General features: G+C 36.9%; 1 protein-coding gene across 3 annotated transcripts in view; it reads right to left on the reverse strand.

Moving 5' to 3' along the window:
• Positions 1-26,595, reverse strand: part of CNTN6 (contactin 6) — a 321,367-nt gene that overhangs the window by 59,141 nt on the left and 235,631 nt on the right. For all 3 annotated transcript variants that reach the window (XM_070776311.1, XM_019984184.2, XM_019984185.2), the window contains exons 9-11: positions 25,216-25,352; positions 23,487-23,616; positions 21,243-21,393 (exon numbers count right to left, since the gene is read on the reverse strand). In XM_070776311.1, coding sequence (XP_070632412.1) covers positions 21,243-21,393; positions 23,487-23,616; positions 25,216-25,352 — 418 coding nt within the window. The remainder of the gene's footprint in view (positions 1-21,242; positions 21,394-23,486; positions 23,617-25,215; positions 25,353-26,595) is intronic.

Here is a 26,595-nt window from a genome sequence, read left to right on the forward strand (position 1 = left end):
TAATGAACTAATTTTTCATTCTTCTAAACAATGTAAGCACTTTTGCAATTCCATGAACAGGAACAGCAGGGAAAGGACAAAGTGTTTTGTCACAATTCAACAAAGAGACCTGAGAGGTATATGATAGACTGTTTAAAAGGAGCCTAATGACAGATTGTCCCCAGCATTTCACTGACTAAGACTCTACACTGAATTCATACCACTTCATGTCTGTACTTGTGGAATCATTTTTTTTCTGATCTGCAGTGTTCTCGTTTTTATTTTGGGTACGGACATAGACTTCTTTTAAGAACTGGATTAATTAAGTGCTACTTATTAATTTTATTTTTCGCTGATACCAGTTTTGGTCTTTGCTTTCCTACATGACTCAGACCAGTGTTTTTGAATCTCATTTTGGTTCTTACTCCTGCCTGACATCTTAAAAAAAAACCCTTTCCTCTGACTGACTCAGTGGGATGGTTTGTGACTTTAAGAGATAATTATCAGTCCCTGAATTATCTTGCTTTTGGCATCACTAAGTTCTAATACTTAACTGATGGTGTATGTATGTTTCCTCCTTAACTCTTTCTCTGTGATCATTTCACAGTTCAGTGATAACACTGTTCCTCTCCAGTGTCTATTCTCAAATATCCACTTAATTAGAATAGTTCACCTGTTCACGCAATCAAATTGAGAAATTTCCCCCAAATTACCAAAGCTTAGTAGTCTATTTAGATGATTAAATCACAAATTAAGGCATTTACATTTAAAATGTTCTGTAATAATTAGAATTTGAAGACATTTACATGTATAGATGTATTATGATCATTCAACAATAGAATAATTAATAGTTATAATGTGTAATACCTCACATTATTCTTCTAATTGCATTAGAGCATTAATAAAAAGGTAGAAATTCAGAACTATAAGCTGTATCTGACAGTCAAATGACATTGGGGGATTTTATATTGGCATAGAAAAATAGAAAATGTAGAAAAACTGAGCCACCAACATTTGCAAACACTTTAAGGTTAACTGATAAATTGAAGGCAGACTACATAATGTGATAGAACGCCCAACATTTCAATCTTCCCACATCATGGGATGTTAGTAGCACAAAGGGAAAACAAAAGTAATAGATGCCTTAACTTGTTGCCTTCTACTTTTACATCCTTTGCTGTCTACTTTTGAGCTATTGTGAATAAAACATCAGGAACATAGACTATTATGTCACGTGAACGCGTAGGAGTCTTTTATCTGGAACACATGTCAAATGTTTTGTTATTCTGAGGAATTAGTCTAAAGACTAGTGTTGAATGTTTTTCCTCTTGCTTTCCCGAGCTGTATGAGATCAGTTCAATTCAGTCGCTCAGTCGTGTCCAACTCTTTGCGACCCCATGAATTGCAGCACGCCAGGCCTCCCGGTCCATCACCAACTCCCAGAGTTCACTCAGACTCACGTCCACTGAGTCAGTGATGCCATCCAGCCATCTCATCTTCTGTCGTCCCCTTCTCCTCCTGCCCCCAATCCCTCCCAGCATCAGAGTCTTTTCCAATAAGTCAGCTCTTCGCATGAGATGGCCAAAGTACTGGAGTTTCAGCTTTAGCTTCGGTCTTTCCAAAGAATACCCAGGACTGATCTCCTTTAGAATGGACTGATTGGATCTCTAGTCCAAGGGACTCTCAAGAGTCTTCTCCAACACCACAGTTCGAAACTTGTTCATTATAAACTTCATAAATACAATAGATATTAGCATTCACATCCAGTTTATCACTACATCAAATCTAAAGCATGCCCAATCTTTGATTTACCTACATATAGAAAAAACAGATCTATATTTTCTATGCATATGGTAGATACCCTATGCATAGAAAATGAGGAAGTCTCTGCTTTTTTTGTTTAGTATTAACCATAGCCTATCACAAAATTTTAGGACACAGAAGACTAGTAATTGCTAAATTTCTTAAACTCAGAGAAATTAGGACATTGGGCAATTATAATTTCATATTGCTGAAACTAGAGCAATACTGCTATTTTTATAGTTAGATTATTAACTGGAGTATTGCTTCCAGTTCTGTCTAAAGATAATACTGTAGACCATGAAATTTTAATTGACTGTCTAATTTTACTGATATCTAGAAAATGTAAAATAGATTGGATTAAAATGAGATAAGAAGTAGAAAAGTATGTATAAATTTTGACTCTGCACAATTTAGGTTTTAGGTAAAATGTCCCACTGGAATCCATTTAAGATCAAATATTGATATTAGTTTTAATAATTTTAGCACCTGATTAGCATAGGTAAGGTGCAATATCTATGCTAATCTTACTGCCATTTAAAAAGTTATCTTTTAAAAATTACTTATTTTAACAAGCTACAAAAAGTAATATACAAACAAGTAAATACCAATGCTTCCTCATTTAAATCAAAATAAAGTTTTTCTTTTTCATCTTTTTTATGTCAGTAACTTTGAACATCTCTAATGGTATTTATACACAGAAAATATGTCACACCTCTGTCCAAGATAAATCAATGGATTATTAAAATGTATTTTATGATCCTTATAAAATCATCAGAGTAGTAAAAAACCCAACAGGTAACCTGAAAAAAGAGATAAAAGGATAGAGACAGAATAAAAATGCAGTGCTATGTCCAAACAGAGATGATCAAATAGGCACAGAAAATAAAATCTAGTCTCTCTTAAATGGCATAGATCATATTCTGTGAAGCACAATACACTTATTATTGTTAATTAATTCTAAACAAGGGAAAATACATACCAGAAAATTCAGCAAAATTTGTGGAAGGAATTCTTAAATATGTTATCATATCTTTTATTTTTTCTGCCTTTTAGGTAAGAGCACAAATATTCTTTTCAGTAAAGAGTTAAGTTCAAAAGAGAAAACAAATGTTCTCAATTTGCAGATATTTCTGTTTTTGTTTTTTTTTTTTTAATTAATTGCTTTACTTATTTTTGGTCACCCCACATGGCTTGTGGGATCTTAGTTACCCAGCCAGAGACTGAACCTGGGCCCTCAGCAGTGAGATCACAGAGTTCCCAAAAATCTTTCTTAGAGTACATCCTTTAGAGACTTGCCAGATGAAAGCCTAGAGGTCTCTTCCCCAGGCATCTAGTAGAAGATTTGTACTCCATTGCTTCCTTTCCTGGTGGCTCAGTGAAAAGAATCTGCCTGCCATGCAGGAAATATGGATTCAATCCCTGATCTGGGAAGGTCCCCTGGAGAAGGAAATGGCAACCCACTCCAGTATTCTTGCCTGAAAAACCCCCATGGACAGAGGAACCTGTTGCATTAAAGTACATGGGGTCTCAAAGAATCAGACATGGCTGAGGGCCTGAACAACAACCACAACCCCTTGTCTGAATCCGATTTATCTTCCCAAGCCTACTTTCATTTTCACTGTTTCAGACACAGCTTATGCATCTCCCCAGGGTCTCTTAGTGCCATTGGCTGCCAAAAGTCCAGATAATGCAACCTCACTGGCAAAGGGGCAGCCAGCACATAAATCCCATTTTCTTTCCTTTCAAAAACTGTTTATCCCCAAGTAATTTCTGCATGGAGACAGTCTATGTGAGCCAGCTGATGCCAGCCTGCCTGTTGTGTATTTATGTGGGTTAAAGTGAGCCACTGGTCTGCACTGCTGCCTAAATTTACTTGCTTCACTCTTACTTTTGTATCCTAGGGAATCTGAAGTAAAATATGTAAGTTTCTCTATCATACCCCTCCTCTTATTCACTATATTTCACAGTACTCTGTCTCACCAAATATTAAAAATTAGCAATTTTGTCCCAAATAAATAAAATGATATGAGGAATTCCATGGTAGTCCAGTGGTTAGAATTCTGCACTTCCACTTAAGGGGCACAGGTTCAGTTTGGTCTTTGGTCAGACAGAAACTAAGATATCTTATTTAAAAACTAAAAAATAAATAACTTACTTAGCCATTGCCAGGATGCAGGTCTTTGCATCTTGATTTCTACTGAATCATTATCTGAATCATTATGTTACCTTATATTTTGAATTTTCCTTTATTTAAAATTGAGAGAAAGATAGACTTCCTACGTAGGAATCTACATCCTTCATGCTACCCACAAATGCCTAGTCTCCCTCATTATCAGCATTCTCCACCTGAGGGGTACATTTGTTACAACTGATATAGTCACCCAAAGACCATAGTTTACCTTAGAGTTCACCCTTGGTGTGGTACATTCTGTTTGTTTAGAAGCATATATAATAACATGTATCCATTATTATAATGAGCTTTCCTGATGGCTCAGCATTAAAGAATCTGTCTGAAATGTAGGAGATATGGGTAGACGCAGGTTTAATCCTGGGTCAGGAAGATCCCCTGGAGAAGGAAATGGCAACACACTCCAGTTTTCTTGCCAGGATAATTCCATGAACAGAGGAGCCTAGAGGGCTATAGTCTATGGGGTCGCAGAAGAATTGGACATGACTGAGCACCCATGCACACACCTTATTATAATATCATACAGAATATTTCCACTGAACTAAAAATTCTTTGTATTCTACCTATTTTTTCCTTCCTCCACCTATTTGTTCATCCCTCCTTGACAACCATGGATTTTTGTACTGTCTCCAAAGTTTTGCCTTTTCCAGAATGTCAAATAGTTATTATCACACAGTATATAAATTTTCAGATTGGCTATCTCCCTAGGTAATATGTATTTAAGATCCTTCCATGTATTTCCATGACTTGTTAGCGTGTTTCTTTTTAACACTGAATAGTAAAGTAATGCTCAAAATTCTCCAAGCCAGGCTTCAGCAATACGTGAACCATGAACTTCCAAATGTTCAAGCTGATTTTAGAAAAGGCAGAGGAACCAGAGAGCAAATTGCCAATATCCGCTGGAACATCAAAAGAGCAAGAGAGTCCCAGAAAAACATCTATTTCTGCTTTATTGACTATTCCAAAGCCTTTGACTGTGTGGATCACAATAAACTGTGGAAAATTCTTCAAAAGATGGGAATACCACACCACCTGACCTGCCTCTTGAGAAATGTGTATGCAGGTCAGGAAGCAACAGTTAGAACTGGACATGGAACAATAGACTGATTCCAAATAGGAAAAGGAGTACATCAAGGCTGTATACTGTCACCCTGCTTATTTAACTTATATGCAGAGTACATCATGAGAAACTCTGGACTGGAAGAAGCACAAGCTGGAATCAAGATTGCCAGGAGAAATATCAATAACCTCAGATATGCAGATGACACCACCCTCATGGCAGAAAGTGAAGAGAAACTCAAAAGCCTCTTGATGAAAGTGAAAGTGGAGAGTGAAAAAGTTGGCTTAAAGCCCAACATTCAGAAAACGAAGATCATGGCATCCGGTCCCATCACTTCATGGGAAATAGATGGGGAAACAGTGGAAACAGTGTCAGACTTTATTTTTGGGGGCTCCAAAATCACTGCAGATGGTGACTGCAGCCATGAAATTAAAAGACGCTTACTCCTTGGAAAGAAAGTTATGACCAACCTAGATAGCATATTCAAAAGCAGAGACATTACTTGGCCATCTAGTCAAGGCTATGGTTTTTCCTGTGGTCATGTATGGATGTGAGAGTTGGACTGTGAAGAAAGCTGAGCACAAAGAATTGATGCTTTTGAACTGTGGTGTTGGAGAAGACTCTTGAGAGTCCCTTGGACTGCAAGGAGATCCAACCAGTCCATTCTGAAGGAGATCAGCCCTGGGATTTCTTTGGAAGGAATGATGCTAAAGCTGAAACTCCAGTCCTTTGGCCACCTCATGCGAAGAGTTGACTCATTGGAAAAGACTCTGATGTTGGGATGGATTGGGTGCAGGAGGAGAAGAGGACCACAGAGGATGAGATGGCTGGATGGCATCAGTGACTCGATGGACCTGAGTCTCAGTGAACTCCAGGAGCTGGTGATGGACAGGGAGGCCTGGTGTGCTGCGATTCATGGGGTTGCAAAGAGTCGGACACGACTTAGTGACTGAACTGAACTGAATATTCTATTGCCTGGATATATAACAGTTTATTAGCCATTTGCTTACTTAAGAATATCTTGGTTGCTTCCAATTTGGGCAATTATGAATAAAGTTGCTATAAATTATATAGTGTGCAGGATTTTGTGTGGACATATTTTCAAATCCTTTGAGTAAACGTTAAGGAGTACAATATCTGAGTTGTATAATAAGAGTAATTTTAATTTTATAAGAAACCGCCCAACACTCTTTCAAAGTGGCTGTACTATGTTGCATTCCCATCAACAGTGAACGACAGTTCCCGTTCCTCCATATCCTTGCCAGCATTGGTGTTAGTGTCCCAGATTTTGGTCATTCTAATAGGTGTTTAGTGGTATCTTGTTTTAATTTATATTTTCCTGATGACATATGCTATGGAACATCTTTTCAAATGTGTATCTACCATCTGTGTATCTTGTATGCTGAGGAGTATGTTAAGGTCTTTTGCCCATTTTATAATAGAGTTGCTTTCCTATCCTTGAGTTTAAAGAGTTCTTTGCAAATTTTAGATACAAATCTTTTATTAGATATATATTCTGAAAATATTTTTTCCCAGACTGTGGCTGAACTTCCTATTATGTTGGCATTGTCTTTTACAGAACAGAAGCTTTTTTCCTTTTTTTATTTTAATGAAGTCCAAGTTATTATGTCTTTTCTTCACCGATCTGCCTTTGATATTGTATCTAAAATGTCATGGCCTTTCCCAAGGTCATCTAGATTTTCCCCTATGATATCTTCTAAGAATTTCACAGTTTTGTTTTCTACATTTAAGTCTGTGATTTATTCTGAGTTTTTTTTTTCTTTGTGAAGGGTATAAGGTCTGTGTCTAAATTTTTTTGCATGTGGTTGTCCAATTGCTTCAGCACCATTTGTTGAAAATAATATCTTTATTTTACTGCTTCTGCTCCTTTCTCATAATTTTCTTTCTAGACAAGCTTTCACTCTCTAAATAGATTGTAAAAGTAAGCTTTTTTTTAAATTGAAGTGTAATTGCTTTATAGTGTTGTGTTAGTTAAAGCTAAGTTTTTTGCTTCAAGTGGCACAGAGATTTTAAGACCATGACCTCTAAAATCAGCTTGGTTTTCCTTTGTGTTCTGACTCTTTCCTGTTGGCTTTGTTACTTTGGAAGCACTTGTTTTCTATGAAAATTTATATGTAAATGGGAATAGCAGTAGTTATAACATCAGTTTGTTTTGTGAATTAAAATTTTTAAGTGCATTTTTTAAAATGCTGAGTTAGGCCTAGAAGATAATGACTATCACCAAATGGTAGCTGTTATTCTTTTTTTGTATTTTTCAAGAAGTCCTATAATTCATAGAAAGAAAAGTGAAAGTGAAGTCGCTCAGTCATGTCCTACTTTTTGGTTCCCCATGGACTACCAGGAGGAGCCTACCAGGCTCCTTGGTCCAAGGGATTTTCCAGGCAAGAGTACTGAAGTGGGTTGCCATTTCCTTCTCCAGGGGATCTTCCCCACCCAGGGATTGACCCAAGTCTCCCGCATTGCAGGCAAACACTTTACCCTCTGAGCTACCAGGGATGCATATATATATATATATGAGAGACCACACTTTAATCATTATTTAATATAGTTCCAATCATGAAATTGAAGTTTTAATAAAATACTTCATACAAAAATTAATTAGTATGTTAATATAGACCCTATTGAGGGGTTTCTAATTCTTTAGTTTATTTACAGAAAATACTGTGATAATATTCTTTGCATTTTATTAGTCTCTTCCCTATCTCCAGACAAGTATTAGTGTTTCTTTGATCTCTTGTATTGATTAACATCATACACAGTGTGTTTAAATTTATATGTAATGGAATGTGAGTAGAGCAGGACAAGTAAACAAGTAAAAATAAAAACCTACATGGCATGGCATCAGAATTGGTAGCATAAATAAATTAAATATATTTTTTTCAGAAAATACATTTTTCTCAGGTGCCTAGGGGAAAAACAGGTCATGCATGCCATTTAATTTTTTAACCACTCTTAGTGGACAAGAAGAATATATATTTTAAACAGATTAAATAGCTAAAGATATGTTTCTCATGAACTGATTAATCAAAGATGATTTAAGTGTCATTATAGAGTTAACTGAAAGCATTTAACTAGCCAAAAGATTGTTCCGAGGTGTTACCTAGGGAGATTAAAAATGAAATCAAACACATTTTAATTTGCATAGAAATAAAAACATCACTGCCACCAGTGTCTAAGTTTTTTTAAAAATTCCTGAGTTCTGTAGTTGTATTTTATGCCTAATGCATAATTACTGGTGTGAAGAGCCAAATGTTTCAAAGTTAAATGTTTGGTTCAATTGTTCTAAACTCCAAAGCAGAAATCAGGCATCATGTATTCAGACCTTAGAATTCAACAAAATGTGACTCTGTGTTTAATATACAGAAATAATGTAAGCAACAACTTTGCAGTGGCTCACAGACAACACAAATACAGATTTAGGGTGACTGAATTGTGATATAAATTAGGAGATGGCAGATAAGAGTCTTTGCTAAATAATGTAATTATTTGCAGTCATGATGTGTCTTTATTTCAATGGCATGCCAAAGAGTGTGCTGCTAGGCTGATTCCCATAAAATGTGAAGGAAATGTGATTTAAAATTAGCAAAATAGCATCAGATGGAAAGCTTAGCTAAATTAATCCAATGAAAGAGGCCTAAGAGGAATATTTAGCTGTTCAGTAGAAGGAGGGAAAGATAAAGAAAAGTGTCTCCATTTGCTGCAGTATTTTAGGATGCCTGAGAAAACACAGAAGGGAATTAATACAGATTCATATGCTAACATGCCTTACAGCCCAAGCAAATCAAAAGAAAAGACAGGAAATTATAAAGTTGGCAAACAACAAAAAAGTTGTGAAAATAGGACTTAAAAGAAATGTTTTAAAATGGATGCTCCCCAAATAACTAGAGGAGAACGGATTGAAAGGACAATGGGAGAAAGAGCTGTGCATAACAGAATGGAGAAGTTTGAACATTGTGAGGACATTTTGGCTACACTTTCATTACATTTATGATGATGAGCCTATTGTGTGATTTTCCTCGGGCTTTAAAATTTTGCAAATGTAAAGTTATATCTGCAGCCTACTTTGAGATAGATAGATGAGATTCAAACACAGCCAGATGAACTTAAACGAATAAGTTTATTCCTGAGGTCCTTGGTTTCCCTCAGATATAAAAAGTAAGGGAATTGGGCTGAAACATTCATGATTATTACCTTTTTCACTCCAGCTTTATAATTCAGGGATTACAGAATATGTGTATCTGGGAAAGTCTTCCCCTCACTATCTTAAACATGGGTAGTTTTGAAAGTGGTGGATGCTAATGGGATTTCCAATTTTAGATCCACTTTGGCTACTGAATTATTGTATTCCTCAGAAACTTTACAAAACTAAGTTTACAAACTGACTGAGCAGGGGGAGGGTCAACTGGATGTGCTTCCTTGTCTGCTGACTCTAATTCCTTCTTAATTGTAACATAATTTCATGCCTAGATCAAGTCCTTTATGGAGCTTAGGAAGTTTATCCTTGTGTGTTGAATTTTCATATCCCTGACTATATGTCAACAAAAATTATAGTTCATGTTACATTGAAAATCCAAGGGCTTCCTGGTGGTTCAGTGGTTAGGAATCCACCTGCCAATGCAGGGAACATGGGTTTGATCCCTGGACTGGGAAGATCCCACAGTCCACGGGATAACTAAGCCCATCCATCACAACTACTGAGCCTACGTCCTAAAGCCTGCACACCGTAACTACTGAAGCCTGTGTTCCCTAGTACCCGTGTTCTGCAACAAGAGAAGCTACTGAGATGAGAAGCCCATGTACCATGAGTAGAAAGTAGCTCCTGCTTGCTGCAGCTAGAGAAAACTCACGCACAGCAATGAAGACCTAGCTCAGCCCTAAATAAATAAATTAATATTTTTTTCGAAAAGAAAAAAAAATAGTCATTTGAACATTGTAGATGTAGGATGCTAAGCCATTAAGTAAACTGATTTATTTTATTATATTGATGTGAATTAAGACTCCATCTTTCAGTATGTTGACAACAAATGGATTTATTCTAATACCTTTTATAGATATAATGATGGAATTTGTACATGTCACAGTTTTCAGAAGAGCTTTTGTCTAACTTGAAAAAAATGAGGAACAAATAATGTGTACAGTATGACAGTCTGCCTTTAGAGCCACAGATGGACACTATGTTACATCAGAAAGCTAATTAAAAACCTACAGCGTGGTGTTTAAGATTACACATGGCTTTGCAATCAGAGCTTCCTGGAATGCTTTTCTGTCATTTACTGTCTCTGTGACTGTGGACATGATGCCTAACTTCTCTAAACCTTAGTTTTAACCATCTAAAAAATATGAATAAATGATACCCCCCATAGGCATCATGTGAAAATTAAGTGGTATTGTATCTAACATCTCAACACATCATCTGTCAATTGTAGGTAGGATATTACTGGATATTATTATTATAATTAGGTATGATAAGGCTCAGATTCAACTATGGCAAGGGTAAATTGCTGACTGAATTGGTTAATTTAATCTGAGAAGGAATGAAACTGTATGTTATTAAGTATACTGAAGAATCCCTGGAATCCTCAAAGAACCGACTGTTGGATAACTCATAAAATAATTTGATTCTCTACTTAGAGAAATCATGGATGAAATACATCCTGTATTGAGGAAGGAAAGTCTGTATCTATATCTTCAAAATGGTATCAAGTATGAAGCTAACTATGGGTTACGACAGCCACACAGAAAATCTGCTCCTCCCACATTCCTCATCTGGGAAATTTTCCATCTACCCTTCAAGTGCGGGGTCAGTTACCTCTAACCTGCTGAGGCCTTTCTCTACTCCTGTGAGCTGCATTCGTGAGTCTCCACCCCATCCTGTCTGTAGTGACACACGCCCCACTGCACTGGAGCTGTCGACCTGCCTGCTTCCCTCATGAGACTCTGAACTCATTCAAATTTATAAACCTAGAAACTTCTACATGGCCTGTCAAATTGGTTTGCAACTGTGCTTATAAATAAATGAGTAGCTTGACAAGTCACACTTGAGAATCAGATTTGTCAGTCTAAATCAGGAATTCTCCAACTCTGCTCTCAAGAGATCCAGGAGATTCTTAGGGCACTCCTTGGGTTGCTTGTGGCTGGAAAGTGGGGAGGGTGTTGAGGAGGCTCTGATTCTCTCTCCAGGATATTAGCCGGATTTGTTCAATTTTATCTGTTTTATTAAATGAGCTTGTGTATAAATTTCATTTGGAAATTTTTTTAAATTCTATAGTGGAAATTTTTTTAAAAATAAAGGAAATAGGGAAACAGTGATTTTAAAAAATGCTCTGACAGCCTCATTCTTCATTTTGAAAATATTAATGTGACTAACTGCCATTTAATTAGTTTGTTTTTTCTTTCTTCAACTGGATCATAATTTCTACCAAGACAAAAATTCTGTTTCTATTTCTATTTATTTACTTTCCTTGGGCCCACTGGTATCTCTAAGAAGGTGTAGTTGTAACAAACAGCTTAACAAACCTGTCAAGCAACCATTTTCTTAACCTAAGGAGCATTATACTTTAAGCCTATCAAGTCAGCACTTCTTTCTTCCAAAGTCAAACCAAGAACAAAAGGTGATTTGTATACATTGCACTAATAACTGACCTATTCTGTCTTTAAAATTATTGCTGCTGAATATTTATGAAAACTTTGGAAGTTATAAATGTCACTCAGAAATTAGAAGCTAGCACATAAGTAAGTTGACATCATTTGAAGGCTAATTGTATTCATATTTTCAAATGAATGAGCTGAGCATTGAGATAAGATGAGGAGCTGAGCATGTTGGTACAGAAAGCAGAGTTCTTAGAGTAAAGAAAAATGAAACAAAATTTTTATTTTTTAAATGATTTGTTTGCAGCAAAGCAGATTTTCTCGTGCTGCTATTGAACAGTCTCAGCTTTACTTGGGAACAGAGTGAATTTGCAAAAATGCAGATTGCTCAACCCTGCTTCATGCCTATGGACTCAAAATCTTGAATGCAACCCTGGGATTCTGCATTTTTTTCCACAACGTTCTTGGTGCATAATCATGCATGATCTTGAAATCTTAGGCACGATAATCTTATGCATGATAGTGAAAGCTACTGATCTAGCCTATGAATTCATAGCAACTCTACAACAAAGCTTATATGCATATTCAGTGATAGCTTCTCGTACAAGAATTTATAGGATGCTATTTATTTCTGGAACTTCTTTGCCATATTTACTCTTGGCTTAAATCCGCATGATGTTATTACCCATCGTTAAAACATTTTAAATAGGGAACTAAAGCAATGGTAGTCTAAGCAAGACAGTAGTGTAAAATAAAACAGTGCATACCCAGCTGGACAGGTTGGGTTTAAAGGCAGACTTTACATCTTTAATGAACTGGAGCTTTTTCAGACCATGGCAGGCAGGTGGTTCTATAAGCATTGTGCTAAAGGGTCAGTGCTCCAGGCCAGTGGAGGCCAGTGGGGATGAAGGAAAGAGGACTGGATGGCAAGAGGGAAAATATAGGGCAAGACTGACATGGGCACACATAGGATTTTAGCTTGTTACATCTTTGCGTGACATAGGCAAGAGTATCAGATGGCTTTTGACATCTTCAGCATGTATTCCCTCGGAAAGGCTCACCTTAACAAGGCTCTCAGGAGTTGAATATGAACAATTTAAAATTTTATTACAAAGAAGCACACAGAAGGGAGATTGTAATAAGCCTGGCATTATGCAGACTGTCATTCTTCCTTAAACATGTGAACATATGGTTCATTTGCCTATTTGATACTCATGTTACCTGATGTACTAAGCAGTATTACATTAAGTAGTTGATGATACAAAATAAAATTAGATTTGTTTGCTTGTTCCATTCGGAAGCTCTGCAAGGAGTAAGGGATAGGAAAGCCTACTTACCAGTTGCTGCATTTTGGCTGAAGTTGTATTTTAAAAAGTGTGCATAGAGGGGATATTTTAAGAATAAACTATTGGGAATAAAAGTTTAAAAGAAAGGAAGAATAATGGTGATTTAGAAAGCAGTTACTGAAAGATACATGCATACTATGTGCTCAGTCACTCAGTCATTTCCAACTCTTTATCATCCCATGGACTGTAGCCTGCCAGGCTTCTCTGTCCATGGAATTTTCCAGACATGAATACTGGAGTAGGTAGCCATTCCTTTTTCCAAGGAATATTCCTCACCCAGGGATCAAACCCATGTCTCTTGCATCTCCTGCATAGGCAGACAAATTTTTAACAATGTGTCACTGGAGAAGATATATAGAAAAGGGTCAAAAAGGGAGGGAGCATCATATAAGTGGCTTCCTTACAATCAGGCAGGCAGACTCTCACAGGCTGATTTACAAGGTAAGATGCTTGTGACAAGGCTCCAAGGAGAAAGTGGAGTGATGACAAAGTGTTGGCAACAGATTCTGTCAGTGTTTGTAACTCGGGAACTACTTTGTCCTTCCTGGTGGCTTAGCAAGAAAAAGAATGAAAACAGACTCACTTTTAATTCTGTTCCTTTTCTATGTCACTATGCTAAGGACTTTCAAATAGGTTTTCCCAAGGGCACCTTTTTATCCATGAAGAGAAGATCAAGTGACTTGCTCAATAATGATCAATTCTCTCTTGACACAGAGAATGTCATCTCATCCTTCTTCCTCCTCATCTCCTTTCTCTCATATCTGCTTCCCCTCTCTACTCCTTCCTTGACCTCTTTCAGCTCTCCTCAGACTCCTAAAAATCTCTATTGTGTCTAGGAAAGAGGTCTTAGGAGTTGAAGTGTCATGCAGATGGAAATGGCGTGGGCCTACCAGATTGCACCAAAACTATTGAATAAGCATCACTACTAGATTCCATACCAACTTAGGGGTTCATAACTTGTCACAGGACGCAGGCATTTTGTGAAATGCTCAGAGCCATGAAGGTTTTAATGGTGTCATTACTGTAGGAGAAATCACAAAATCCATGATCTCATAAGATCTTTTTGAAGTATGTGCGTGTGTGCGCATGTGTGTGTATACACACACACACACACAGACACACACACACACATGTATCTGAGTGGAAAGAGGTCATGGAATTGTTTCCAAAAGGTCCAATGGTCCTCTTGTTTTAAGTCTATGGACTGTGACCACATCCTGAAACCAGTTGTTTGGGGGTAGGGGCAGAATCTCTAAGTCTGAATGAGTTTGATTCCCTGTGAATTTCAAAGTGTCCTTTGTATTCAGCTTTTTGAGATTATCAGGGTAAAACTAGTACAAACATAACTGTATACTCTGTGGCTGAAGGTATATTCAGATACACCTTAGAAATGTATCTGAATATGAAAAGAAACCTGCTTTGTTTTTTTGAAAAATATGAAAAGCATGTATATTGACTGGCTTATGGACAGGCTTAAAATAATTATTTGCATTATTAATGGCAATTTAACATATAGCTGGATTTTACTTCATCTTATGAAATGAGAGAAATATGGTAGACGTTTTTAGGAAAATGAAGAAGCAGGATGGTGTGTTACTTATTAATTCAATTATTATTCTTGTGATAATAGGGGAAAAATCGGTCCACCTCTTTGTTTTTGTTGTTCAGAGAGTATATATCCACTCTGACAAAATCTCAGGTGATTTAGGCATCTTTTTGTATGCTGCCTGTCAGAGGACAACTTTGAGCTGTTGGTCCAGAAAGTTCACATTTCCTACGTCTTCTATTAAATTCAAGAGGTGATCCCTGCACAGGTAGCCAGCAGTCACTGGGGATAAGGAGATAAATCTAGGCCTTTGATTTCTGTCAGTTCACTTGCTAAGTGGATCCACAAGGCAAAAAAGAAGTGATTAATCAAACTTAGCAGATGTGGAATTGATTCCCTCAGTTGCCTCAGAATGCCTTGCAGAGATAAGCTTCATCGGTATTCATCTTGACTTCCTGTGGTGAAGTCTTTGGTTTTTCCCTTGGCTGGTGGAGGTAAGAATGTGTAACTTGGATTTGCATAAAGGTTGGAATAACAGCAATACATGCAGCTAATGGTAACAGAGTGTAGACAGATCATCCATCCTTTTCACTCATTCTGTGTCATTTGGGTCACACAGCTCCAAGAGTGAGACAACTATTATTTTCTCCAATTTTTTTTAATGAATTAACTGAGGATCAGTTAAATTAAAGGACATACTAGAATTATCAGCTAAGTGAGAAGTAGAGTTCAGAACAGAAATCAGATCTTCTGACTCCAAATAATTGAAAAGGAAAACACTTTCTAAAGGAGGGATATTATGCATCATGTAGTCGGCTACTTAAAACTTATCCACAGCACCTAGCATAGAATTTGAGGTATAATTGTTGCTCATTAAATACTTACAGAATGAATGAATGAACACATTTTGGACCTATTAATTATTAAATACATTTTTGGTTTAACTGTAAAAAATCTCTTAATTCAGGTAGCACAAAATAAAGTGAATTTCTGCTTTCATTCATTTAGCAAAGTAGAAAATAAGCATTGGACATCTGTGGTATTCCAGGTTTGTGCTGGGTGCTAGGTCCATAATGGTGAGTTAATGAATGGCACCTAGTACTCAATGATGCTTAAGTCTAGATACTGGGGACCTCTGTAATCTCTGAATCCATCTAAGTAGGTCACTTTAGCTAATTTGACAACTCACAGCAATCACCATGTTTGGCACAATCATTCAGTCACCTGAACAAATTAGCAAAGCATGTACAAAATTTTGAGTATGATAGAATCTGCAATTTTGACCTTCCAGGTTAATGTTTTGCATTGATTTCTAAAATATAATCTCTATTCTGGCAGTCACTATGTGGGTAGCATGTCAAGTATTTCTGTTAGTTTTTTTTAAATTATTTCACTTTAAATAAATATAAGAACAGTGACCTTAATTAAAAAAAAAAAAAAAAGAGTAAGCTAGTGATTTTACCCAAGGTCAGGCCCCTTATCAATGATAGAACTGGAACCCTATTTTCTGATTTCCAGCAAGGGCTCTTAATAATACACTCGTTTCTTGCTGAGGAATATACCATTGCTTCTCTTCAATTTCAGTGCTGTTTCTAAATGATTGGTAGCTCCAGAAAGAATGAAGTAGATCGAGTATGACTATACATTTCTAGCAGGAAATCAGGCAGCCTTAGGGTTCTGCCTATTTTTAGTTGGAAAAAAACTTTTCTTCTCTGACAGCTAGCCATAAATAGAGACACTGTTAAAGATGGAACTCTTAAAATAGTCAAGACTTCAAATGTGACACATAGGCCAATAAGAAATACAAACCATATTCAGAAATGTTGCTTGATCTGAATTATCAACATATAAAATTCAGTAAAAATCGTGTGACAGTAGGCTTCAAAAAATAAAGAGTTTGAGTATGTTCTCCATTATTTGTAGAAAGGAAAAGTTCTGGAAACAGAGAAGGCAGATTGGGCATCAGGTCTAAGCTTTACATTAGCTGTAAGCTGTATGCTGTTTCAATTCATGTGATACTGGAAGAAATTTTCAAAAAATATATATTGCCACCATTTTCTTTTAAAGTAAGCCACAGAGTAAGGTTACTTTGGATAGATTTCTTTAGAATCCTTTCAATCATCTCTAGATAGATAGCTACACTTTATTGGAAGTAAGTATAGTGACAATGAAATTTCAAAGTAGACAGAATGGTATAGAAGTTTTAAAACAGAGACTGAAAACATGGCATTTCCCCATATAGGTATTTCCAAGGTCAAGAACTAAAAACTGTTCCTACTTGAAGTCATTTAAACTGTTTTCTAGATCTGACCCTTTTAATCTTCCTGTGTATACAGTTATATCATGCTTTAACAGAAGTATGAAAGGATAGGAATTATGTATATTATTTAGATATAATATTCAAGCTGATGTGGCATTAAAAAAGTGTGTACTAAGATTCACTATTCTGTATTTGAGTTTGTGATCTGGTCCTATAAAATTTGGAAAATGGACTAGGTCTCTATCTCCTAGTGTAATTAATTTCATTAGGTTTGGAAATTATGGCTAACCCTATGGTACACACATATTAATATATACACACGTGTGAGCACACTCAATGTTCAAATGTATACACAGACTATAAGTCAAATAACTTTTATTCATATATTACAAATGTTATAAGAAATAGTGTGTGGCATTAGATACTCTTTTAATATTCTCCTCACCAAAGTATTCTTGCAATGTGGTAGCTATTTATAAGCTGAATGCAGTTACTTTGCTAAGACCTGGGGTTTGTCCTGGCATCACTGATTTGAGAAGGAGAAAAGATCATGGGGAAAAGATTCAGTTACCCTCTAATGGCTCAGATCAAACCTATAGAAGAAAAAATCAAGCTTAGACCTGAATGGGCTTGAAGAGACCACTTTGCTCTCTGTTGTCTTTTAGGAAGATGCGATGCTTCTAATCCATTTTACATATAGAAGCCTAACAAGGACATGTGACTTACTCCAAATTATGGTACAATTAGGACTGAGTAGAGGCTGAGCTATGTCTTCATTGTATCATACCACCTCTACAGTAGTAAATAGTTAATGCCCTTTCCTTCCTCCTCCTTTCCTTCCTCCCTTCTTTCCTTTCTTTTTTTTTTAAAAATATTTTTCTATTGGAATATAATTGCTTTCCTGTGTTGTGTTAATTTCTGCTGTACAGCAGTATGAATGTGAATCAGCCATAAGTAAATATATATCCCCTCCTTCTTGAACCTCCCTCCCACCCCCACATTCCACCCGAACTAGGCTCCCTGTGCTACGCAGCAGCTTTCCACTGCTTGCCTGTTTTACACACGGTAGCATTATCTATGCCACTGCTACTCTCTGAATGCATCCCGCCTCTGCTTCCCCTGCAGTGTCCACAGTCCATTCTCTATGTCTGCATCTCCCTTTCTTCCCTGGAAGTTGCTTCATCTGTACCATCTGTACCAATTTTTTATAGATTCTACATGTATGCATTAATATACGGTTTGTTTTTCTTTTTCTGACTTCATTCTAGTTTCTACCTGCAGCCTATTTGAAAATTCCCATGATAAGACTACAGAAAGGCCATGAAGTCAACACCAGTAGAAGCATAGGTGCTGCATTTCTCAATAAGCTACATGAAGTCTTGGTCTTCATGAAACCAGTCTTCTCAGAAGACAATAGAAGCAAGGACAGGATAGGAAGCCTGCAGAGACACAAAGTCTCACAGAGCTGGCTGTGTGTGACCTTTGCAAAATACTGCTTAAGGTCATCTATACCTGGCAGAGATACACCTCGGTAATTATTGTACTCTACTGGGGCTTGATTTTTTTCAACTTTTTAGGATGCATATTCAGAAGATAATTTTGTTTGTTTTCTTTTGTTGAAACATGTAATGAAATTCTAAACCAGCGAGTGAATAGAATCATGAAAGATGGGTCTGTACATAAAAATCACATGGACCATTCTTTTAATCCCAGTGAGACAAGAATGAATCTGACGTAACTATTAGTAACTGTTCTGGAGCCAAAAAGCTCCCAAATTCATCCTCTATACAAATAAAATATAAATCTGAAAAGCTGTTTTAAAAAGCAGTTTCCCTTGTACCCTACAAAGCTTTCTCTCTCTCTCTCATTTTCTTACCTTCATCCAAATCTTGCTCTTTAGGTGAAAACTTACAGACCTTTAAAGGTTATGGAGGGTAAACAGTAGTCATTCTTGCTCTTTAGGTGAAAACTTACAGTCACTTTAGTAAATGAAGCAGAGCTAATCAATTTATCCCAATGCTCAGTACAGAGCCTGTGTGTGAGGCTATGGGATTCTCCTGAGTTTTCCTGTTCTATAGCAGTGCATTTAAATCTTGATTAGGATTGAGGAGTCAAAGAGAAAACATTTAAAGAGGATGCACATCCAGATCTGTTGGGAGTGCTTGTAGCAGTCTCCCAAGTAGTCTAGAAGGGAAGGAAACCAATTGGGGCAAGCACCAGCTTTCCTTTCATCTTTTACACCTTTCTTTTGATAGCATCTGTTCTTATGTGTTGAGGCATTTCCTCTCAGAATAGCCATTCTGTGAAGCTGGTAATGCCTCACATATTCATCCTTTTGGAAACATTCATTCATTCTGCAGATATTTACTGAGTTTCGGTTCTATGCCAAGGCACAGGGCATACAAGAATAAATTTGACAGGATCCCTATCCTGGGAAAAGCTTCAGTTCTGGGCTACAGAGTCCCTGGGAGACAGAAGAGGAAAAGAAAGAGTGCCTTTGAAAGAGCTTTCTCTTTCTTATCAGAAGAGAGTGTGCAAGGCTTCAGTGAGAGATATAACAGTGGGAGCATTCTACACAATCATTATTATTACACTGCTTATTTGCTTGTTTTAACCAAAGAGGAGAGTGAAAAAGTTGGCTTAAAGCTCAACGTTCAGAAAACGAAGATCATGGCATCTGGTCCCATCACTTCATGGGAAATAGATGGGGAAACAGTGGAAACAGTGGAAACAGTGTCAGACTTTATTTTGGGGGTCTCCAAAATCATTGCAGAAGGTGACTGCAGCCATGAAATTAAAAGATGCTTATTCCTTGGAAGGAAAGTTATGACCAACCTAGACAGCATATTACAAAGCAGAAACATTACTTTGCCAACAAAGGTCCATCTAGTCAAGGCTATGGTTTTTCCAGTGGTCATGTATGGATGTGAGAGTTGGACTGTGAAGAAAGCTGAGTGCCGAAGAATTAAATCTTTTGAACTCTGGTATTGGAGAAGACTCTTGAGAGTCCCTTGGACTGCAAGGAGAGCCAACCAGTCCATCCTAAAGGAGATCAGTCCTGGGTATTCATTGGAAGGACTGATGCTGAAGCTGAAACTCCAATACTTTGGCCACCTCATGCGAAGAGTTGACTCATTGGAAAAAACCCTGATGCTGGGAGGGATTTGGGGCAGGAGGAGAAGGGGACGACAGAGGATGAGATGGCTGGATGGCATCACTGACTCAATGGACATGAGTCTGAGTGAACTCCAGGAGTTGGTGATGGACAGGGAGGCCTGGCGTGCTGCAATTCATAGGTTCGCAAAAAGTCAGATACAACTGAGCAACTGAACTGAACTGAACCTACTTTTCTCTCTTCCTGACCAAAAATGCAGTCTGAGATCAGAAATGACAAAACGGTGTCCCTTTAACAAACCCATGGATGTTTTTTCTGGCCCAGAAGTTTCAATGCCAAAATTTAGATTTCTAGCTTTTTCTGAAATGTTAAAAGTTCTACCCATAAAACAACATTTGACTGAATTCAGATTTGTGACTATACCTTTTAGGCGTAGAACTCACTCTCCACTCCTTCACAGGCTTTTGAGATTGACAGATTGCCATTTTTTGTCATGACCATTGAGCTGTCTTTTCTTTTACCTGGCGTATCTTATTATTTACGTTACCTGCCCGGTATGTATATGAGTTTGTGGCACATATGATGCTGAAGAAGTTCCCATGAAACCATTTTCATACCATCAGCACCATGGCAATTAGCAATTCATAGCAGCACCATATTGTGTATCTGACCACATAGAAACACATGTGGGTCCTTAAATTTGAGTTGGAACTTTAGTCAAATCAACTCTGAATATACAAGGTTCTATAGCACAATAGAATGAAATGTGTTACAAGTAGAGAAAAACACCTGTTTTGTGCTGTCAAAACTCTCCCAGAGAACTTGCCAGTGCTAATCTGGGATTTCTCAATCACATCCATAATAGGAGGAAACCTCTCTTCTTTCTCTACGGGAAACTCTCTACATTTTTTTTCATGTGGTGAATTCATTTTGTCATGGAGTGAACACCTGTGTGACTACTTAAAAACCACAACACCAGGTGTGTGAGTATGAATGTCTCTCTCCTTTGTGTAATGCTCTTCTCACTGATTTCTCAGCAGGCTGGGTCAGGAAAAAAGCTTCAAACTGAATATAGAAAAAGGTCTTAAAGGATTTCTTAAAATATATCTATTACAAGCACATGCGCTGAAAATATTACAGTCAAATTATACAAACAGTTCATAGCCTTGTAAATTCCTTTTGTTTATACCATCATGTGAAAATGTTCAGATCTCCAGTACACAGTTGCAAGCTTACTGTAAGAGAGAGAATTTCAGAAAACCTAGTAAACCCTAAAATCTGGTAGATATTATATTACAAAATATTTAAAATATTGAAACAAAGGAGATTTGTTTACCTTTTGCTTTGTCTCAGGCTCTCTATTCCTCTTTTCCAGGAAATAGTGGCCCTGGGGAAAGCATTTGGTTTGCATTCGATCACAATATCCCCACCAACTTGAACAACTGAATACTTTTTAAGGGGATTTTTGGAGAAATCAGGAGCTGAGGCTAAAAACAAAATCACAGAATTATTCAATTACTCATCTAATCAATATGTTGTAACCGAAGAACTGATGCAGTATCCTAGATAGAATCTAATATCTATAAAATAAAAACCCTTTTTGAAGCTACTTCGCTCAAGGTGTTTTAGAGCTAATTGTAGACTTGGCATTTTAGCGTCACTGTTTCCATTTGTAAAAGGAAGATGGCAATAGATATTACCTCAGTCAGTTAGTCTGGGTCTTGAACGAGGTAGCATTCAGTAAAGAAGGTTAAGTACCAACTGGCACAGATTATTTGCTCAGTAAATGTAGATTATTTTTGTTTTGGTAATGGTCATTGAGATAAAAAGCAAGCTAGAGTTAGGGAGGAAGCAAGTTACAAAAGGTCACATTTTCATTGTATTTATAATAAAGAAGGTGAAGATGGTTTCACGAGAGAGAGCGCACACAATGAAATACCTTTTAAATAAATCAAAAGCAGTATATTATTATTTCAGATTTCCTTAGGCATACCATTAACTGGAAAAATGGAAATAGTTTGCCTTCAGTTGAAGCAGGCAAGCTTAGTAGAAACTTTAACAACAACGACAGAGAAAAAAAAAAAAAAACTGTCGGTTTCAACTCTGTCCTCACTAGATAAATCTTGAACAAATACCAGTTCATAAGGGTAATAAATAATTAGACTGCCTGGGGATGCATCCAAGTCTTCCTAGCTGCCTGCCTGTGGGAACCTACGTGTCCAGTTCTCATTCCTGGCATAAAGTCTATATGAATTTCTTTCAGATATGCCATGTTGTCTTGTATGGCTTCTCTGCCCTTCCACTGACCTATACATGCTTTTTATTCTGAAACATGTTTAAAGAGAAAGTCTTCAATTTAGGTTATATTCAGCTGATAGCACCTACTCAATTCTTGACTGTAATAATCACGATATTTTAAAATTTAGTGCTTTTTTTCCCCTCTGTAGAACTATAGGTTCTATAAAGATCACTTTGATATTGACAGTTCTGTTTTCAGGGTTTAATACATAATAAATATTCAATAAATGATGATTTAATGAAGAAACAAATGAATCAATGTCCATCACCCACAGACTTATGAAACTTTGCTGTTTTACTTGATTCTTCCTCTCATCTCCTGTATTTATACTGTTAAGGAAATCTCAGGATGAAAGACATCACTGAGTCATTTATGGTGACAACTCCACCAGCTGACTGTCCCAGAATATCATCTCCAAACCTTCCCTTGAGGTCTGGGTGGTCACGTGACAGGGTTCTAGCTAATTACATAAAAGGAGTTTGATGTAAGGACCCAGGGAAATTTTGCTTTTCTAATGATAGGGGCTGTCCCCTCTCTCTTCTTTGGGTTTCAGTATGGACTTGATTTCTGTAGCTACAGCACTCATCCTGGATCCAGGAGGCTACAACCATGAGGAAAAAGTTTAAAGATCATCAAGTCACATTGCTCTTGCTCAGCTACCCACCCACCTCCCAACCCCCCATGAAGTTCTTGTGCATGTGTGTGTGCTAAGTCGCTTCAGTCATGTCCGACCCTTTGGGACCCCATGGACTGTAGCCTGCCAGGCTTCTCTGTCTATGGGACTCTCCAGGCAAGAATACTGGAGGGGGTTGCCATGCCCTCCCCTAGGGGCTCCTCCTGACCCTTGGATTGAACCCACATTGGCAGAGAGATTCTTTAACACTAAGCCACCTAGAGAGGCTAAAGTTCTTGTTGAAATAAAATACATCCTTGTTTAAGTCTGTAAATTGAGGTTTTCTTTTCTTATTTGTAGCTGAAAACATTTCTAATAGATGCTTTTTGAATTGTATTCAAAATCTCATGCTGGGATCAACTTTGGGGGAGCCACCTCTGGTTTGGTTTCACCCAATAGTGGGTTCCTCCAAGCCCTGATGTGTTACCACATCACCCAAAGCCGAGTAATAATTCTCACTTTGCATATTTTAGAAGCTAATTTAGATATTTCTCATTATTTCAAGAAAAGCAATTTCTAATTTACAGAAAAATTGGATTCATATTACATATAATCATAGCTTGCTAAAATGTCAGTTTGAATTTTTTGGCTATAAATGAATGACTTACCTAATACTCTCAATTCTGCATTTGCATAAATTATCTGATATTTGTTTTCTGCAGCACACTGGTAGATACCAGAATCTGACACATTCAGCATAGTTATGATGAGTGTCCCATTTTCTATTTGAATTCTTTCCTAATAAAAGAAAAGTCACATAAAGATGCTAGTGCGTTAATGTAAGCACGCTCTTAACATTTGTGCATATCTATGAGCTGTTGGGGTATGAGACCTGTTGCTTATGAAAATGAAATTAATATACTTCAAGATTCCGGGCAGTCTTCTGGACTTTAAAAAACAATGGAAATGTTCTTAACATAATTTTAGTGGTTAGTTTATTTTATGTTACCTCATTTCTTTAAAAATTGGCATTGTTCTGCATAGAAGGTATGAGATGGTTGGATGGGATCACTGACTCAATGGACATGAATTTGAGTAAACTCTGGGAGTTGGTGATGGACAGGGAGGCATGGCATGCTGCAGTCCATGGAATCTCAAAGAGTCAGACACAACTGAGCAACTTAACTAACTACCTTTCTGTTATGTGGTATATAAAATAATTTGGAATACTCTACCATTTCAGTTTTTTCAGAAAACATAGTCGAGAATAGTGTTAGACATGGATAGAATGACTAGCAAATTTCCATGGTTTTCCATCATAAAGTCTTAAAAAATTAAAATATGATGACTCAATAATTTTCTAATTGAGTAAGTAACTTTAAGGAGCTAAATTCTTTTCTGCAGTGTACTATAAAGTATGCTTAAACATACTTAAACATACAAAGTCTGTTGCAGAGTCCAATTTTGGGTACAATTTTGAGTGTATTGAATAAAATAGTTTAATAAGGTAAATATAACTAAATATTTCATGGTACCTATCACCATCCTCTAAAGATAGTAAAAGTAGGCTGGAGGACACAGGGAATGTTGTTTGCAAAAGGGATGAATGGATTAAATTCCAATAAAGCTGAAACAAAGAACAGCCTTCTATTCAGGTTCTAAACAACAGATGTTCTTTGTGTCTCTAACTGAGCCTGTAAGTGCAAGTAAAGTGGTGAGCTGACACAATTATTAGGATAATTTGACGGGAAAAATAAACTTGTCTCATTTTCTATATATTGTAAAGTGTGCTTTAATTTGAAAAATGTGGATAACTGCCTCAGTTTTCCACTTTTCTAGGTTTACAGACAGCTATTAGCTTTCATAAAAACCAAGTTTCTGGATGATGATTGAGAGCTTGGGTTCTGAAATCAGGCAGATTATGTTTAGAATACCAATGCTAACACTTACTAGCTGCTTTGTGACCTTGGACAAATAGACTTTAGCCCTCTGAAACAATTTTTTTTCACTATACAAATAATAATCTTATCTTTCCCGTAAAATTGTCATGAAGATGCCATTAGATAATGTATGGAAAATATTTAACACAGGGCCTGGCTCATATGAGAGTTCAGTGAATGTTGTTGATGATAATGATATCATCTGAATATGGATCAATCACTGACTAAGTGCAACTTTGTACAAGTTGTGTTTTCTACCCATAAATTTCTCATTTGAATAATAGGAATAATTTTAATAGTCACTTTGAGTTTAAGTATTAAATAAATTAGGATATGTAAAGATTATACTACATTTCCTGGCACCTACTAAACATTCCAGAAACATACATTGTTGCTCTTAGTGATAAAATTTCCCTAGCAGAGTAGGTGGAAGTTTAACATCACCGTAGCTACTTACGTCCAGATTGAGGCGTTCACCATTCTTTAACCAGGTATACCAAGGGTCTGGCTTTCCACTGGCTTTGCATTCCCAAAATAAGCTGTTGTAGATAGACAAGTATGTATCTTGGATTTTTTGTTCCCATTCTGGAGGGGCTGTTTCAAAAAGAGGCAAGAGCAACTATTTAGCAAACTTGTTAGCCAAAACATTATGCTGCATTTCAAGGACTATAGAAATCAGAAGGACTGCACTCATGATTTGAGGGAGGGAAAATGCAGGACCCCCAAAGTGGGACAATAGAAACTCTGTTGTAAATATCAGTGGACCTTTTGCATAAGATTGATATTTGCCATCTATCACTTTGCTGCTCATGTATAACAATTTTGGAGCTGTGGGAACAAGGCGAAAGGATAATTCCGTATTAGATATTAGTATATAGGTCAAGTTAGAAAACGTATATCAAATCTGAACTCTCTGTGGGCAAAAGGCCATTAAGTATATTTAGATTGAACTAACCAAAATAATTGTATCTATATCCAATATAATAACAATTCAATAGTCTGAAGCATAAATCAGATATCAGCCTCATCACATTTTAGTAGGTTTTAAGCAAGTTTTCCCCTGTGTATAAGTCTTGACAGGGAATGATAACTTTTAGAGTTGTATGCAGGTTAAGCATATAACTTTAATTCTAGGCATGAGTTTTCCAAACGTTATTTTCTAATATGAGAAAGTTCAACATAGTTCTGAAGCAAAAAGCAACTGATATAATTGATGTTGAAATGCTATTTGAATATAAGGTAGTATTATCCTTACTAACATTCATGGAAACAGATGTGTATAAAATAAATTTTTCAAAATTATGATTTCTTCTATAATGATGATAGAAAACTCTCTGAATTTGCCATTTAATCCCTCTCCTTTGTTTAGGTCTTTCCTAGATAAGTTGGAGTGGATGAGCTTCCTGTATAATTGCACTTAATTCTCCCTCCAAATTTTATAGAGGGTTCTTTGTATAGGTGTTAGGTAACCTTATCAAGAAGTTGCTATTCAGTTGCTTGATTTTGTCTATCTCTTGGAGACTCCATGGACTACAGCACTCCACACTTCCCTGTCCTTTGCTAGCTCCCAGAGTTCACTCAAATTCATGTCCATTGAGTTGGTGATGCTATCTACTCATCTCATCCTCTGATGCCTTCTTCTCCTTCTGACTTCAGTCTTTCCCAGCTTACAATGAGACATAGTTAGAAAATAGAGAAGCCTGATTTTGTACACAGAAAGTAGTCATATGTTTGTGTTTGGGAGTGCTGGCCAAGGGTAAGTTCTCAGGAAAAGGGAGAATCAACAGGAAAGGAGAGAGTCAATGCAAGAATGAGTTATTGAGTTGACCACCAAGTG

The sequence above is a fragment of the Bos indicus genome, chromosome 22 (genome assembly GCF_029378745.1).
Source record: "Bos indicus isolate NIAB-ARS_2022 breed Sahiwal x Tharparkar chromosome 22, NIAB-ARS_B.indTharparkar_mat_pri_1.0, whole genome shotgun sequence".
Lineage (NCBI taxonomy): Eukaryota > Metazoa > Chordata > Mammalia > Artiodactyla > Bovidae > Bos > Bos indicus.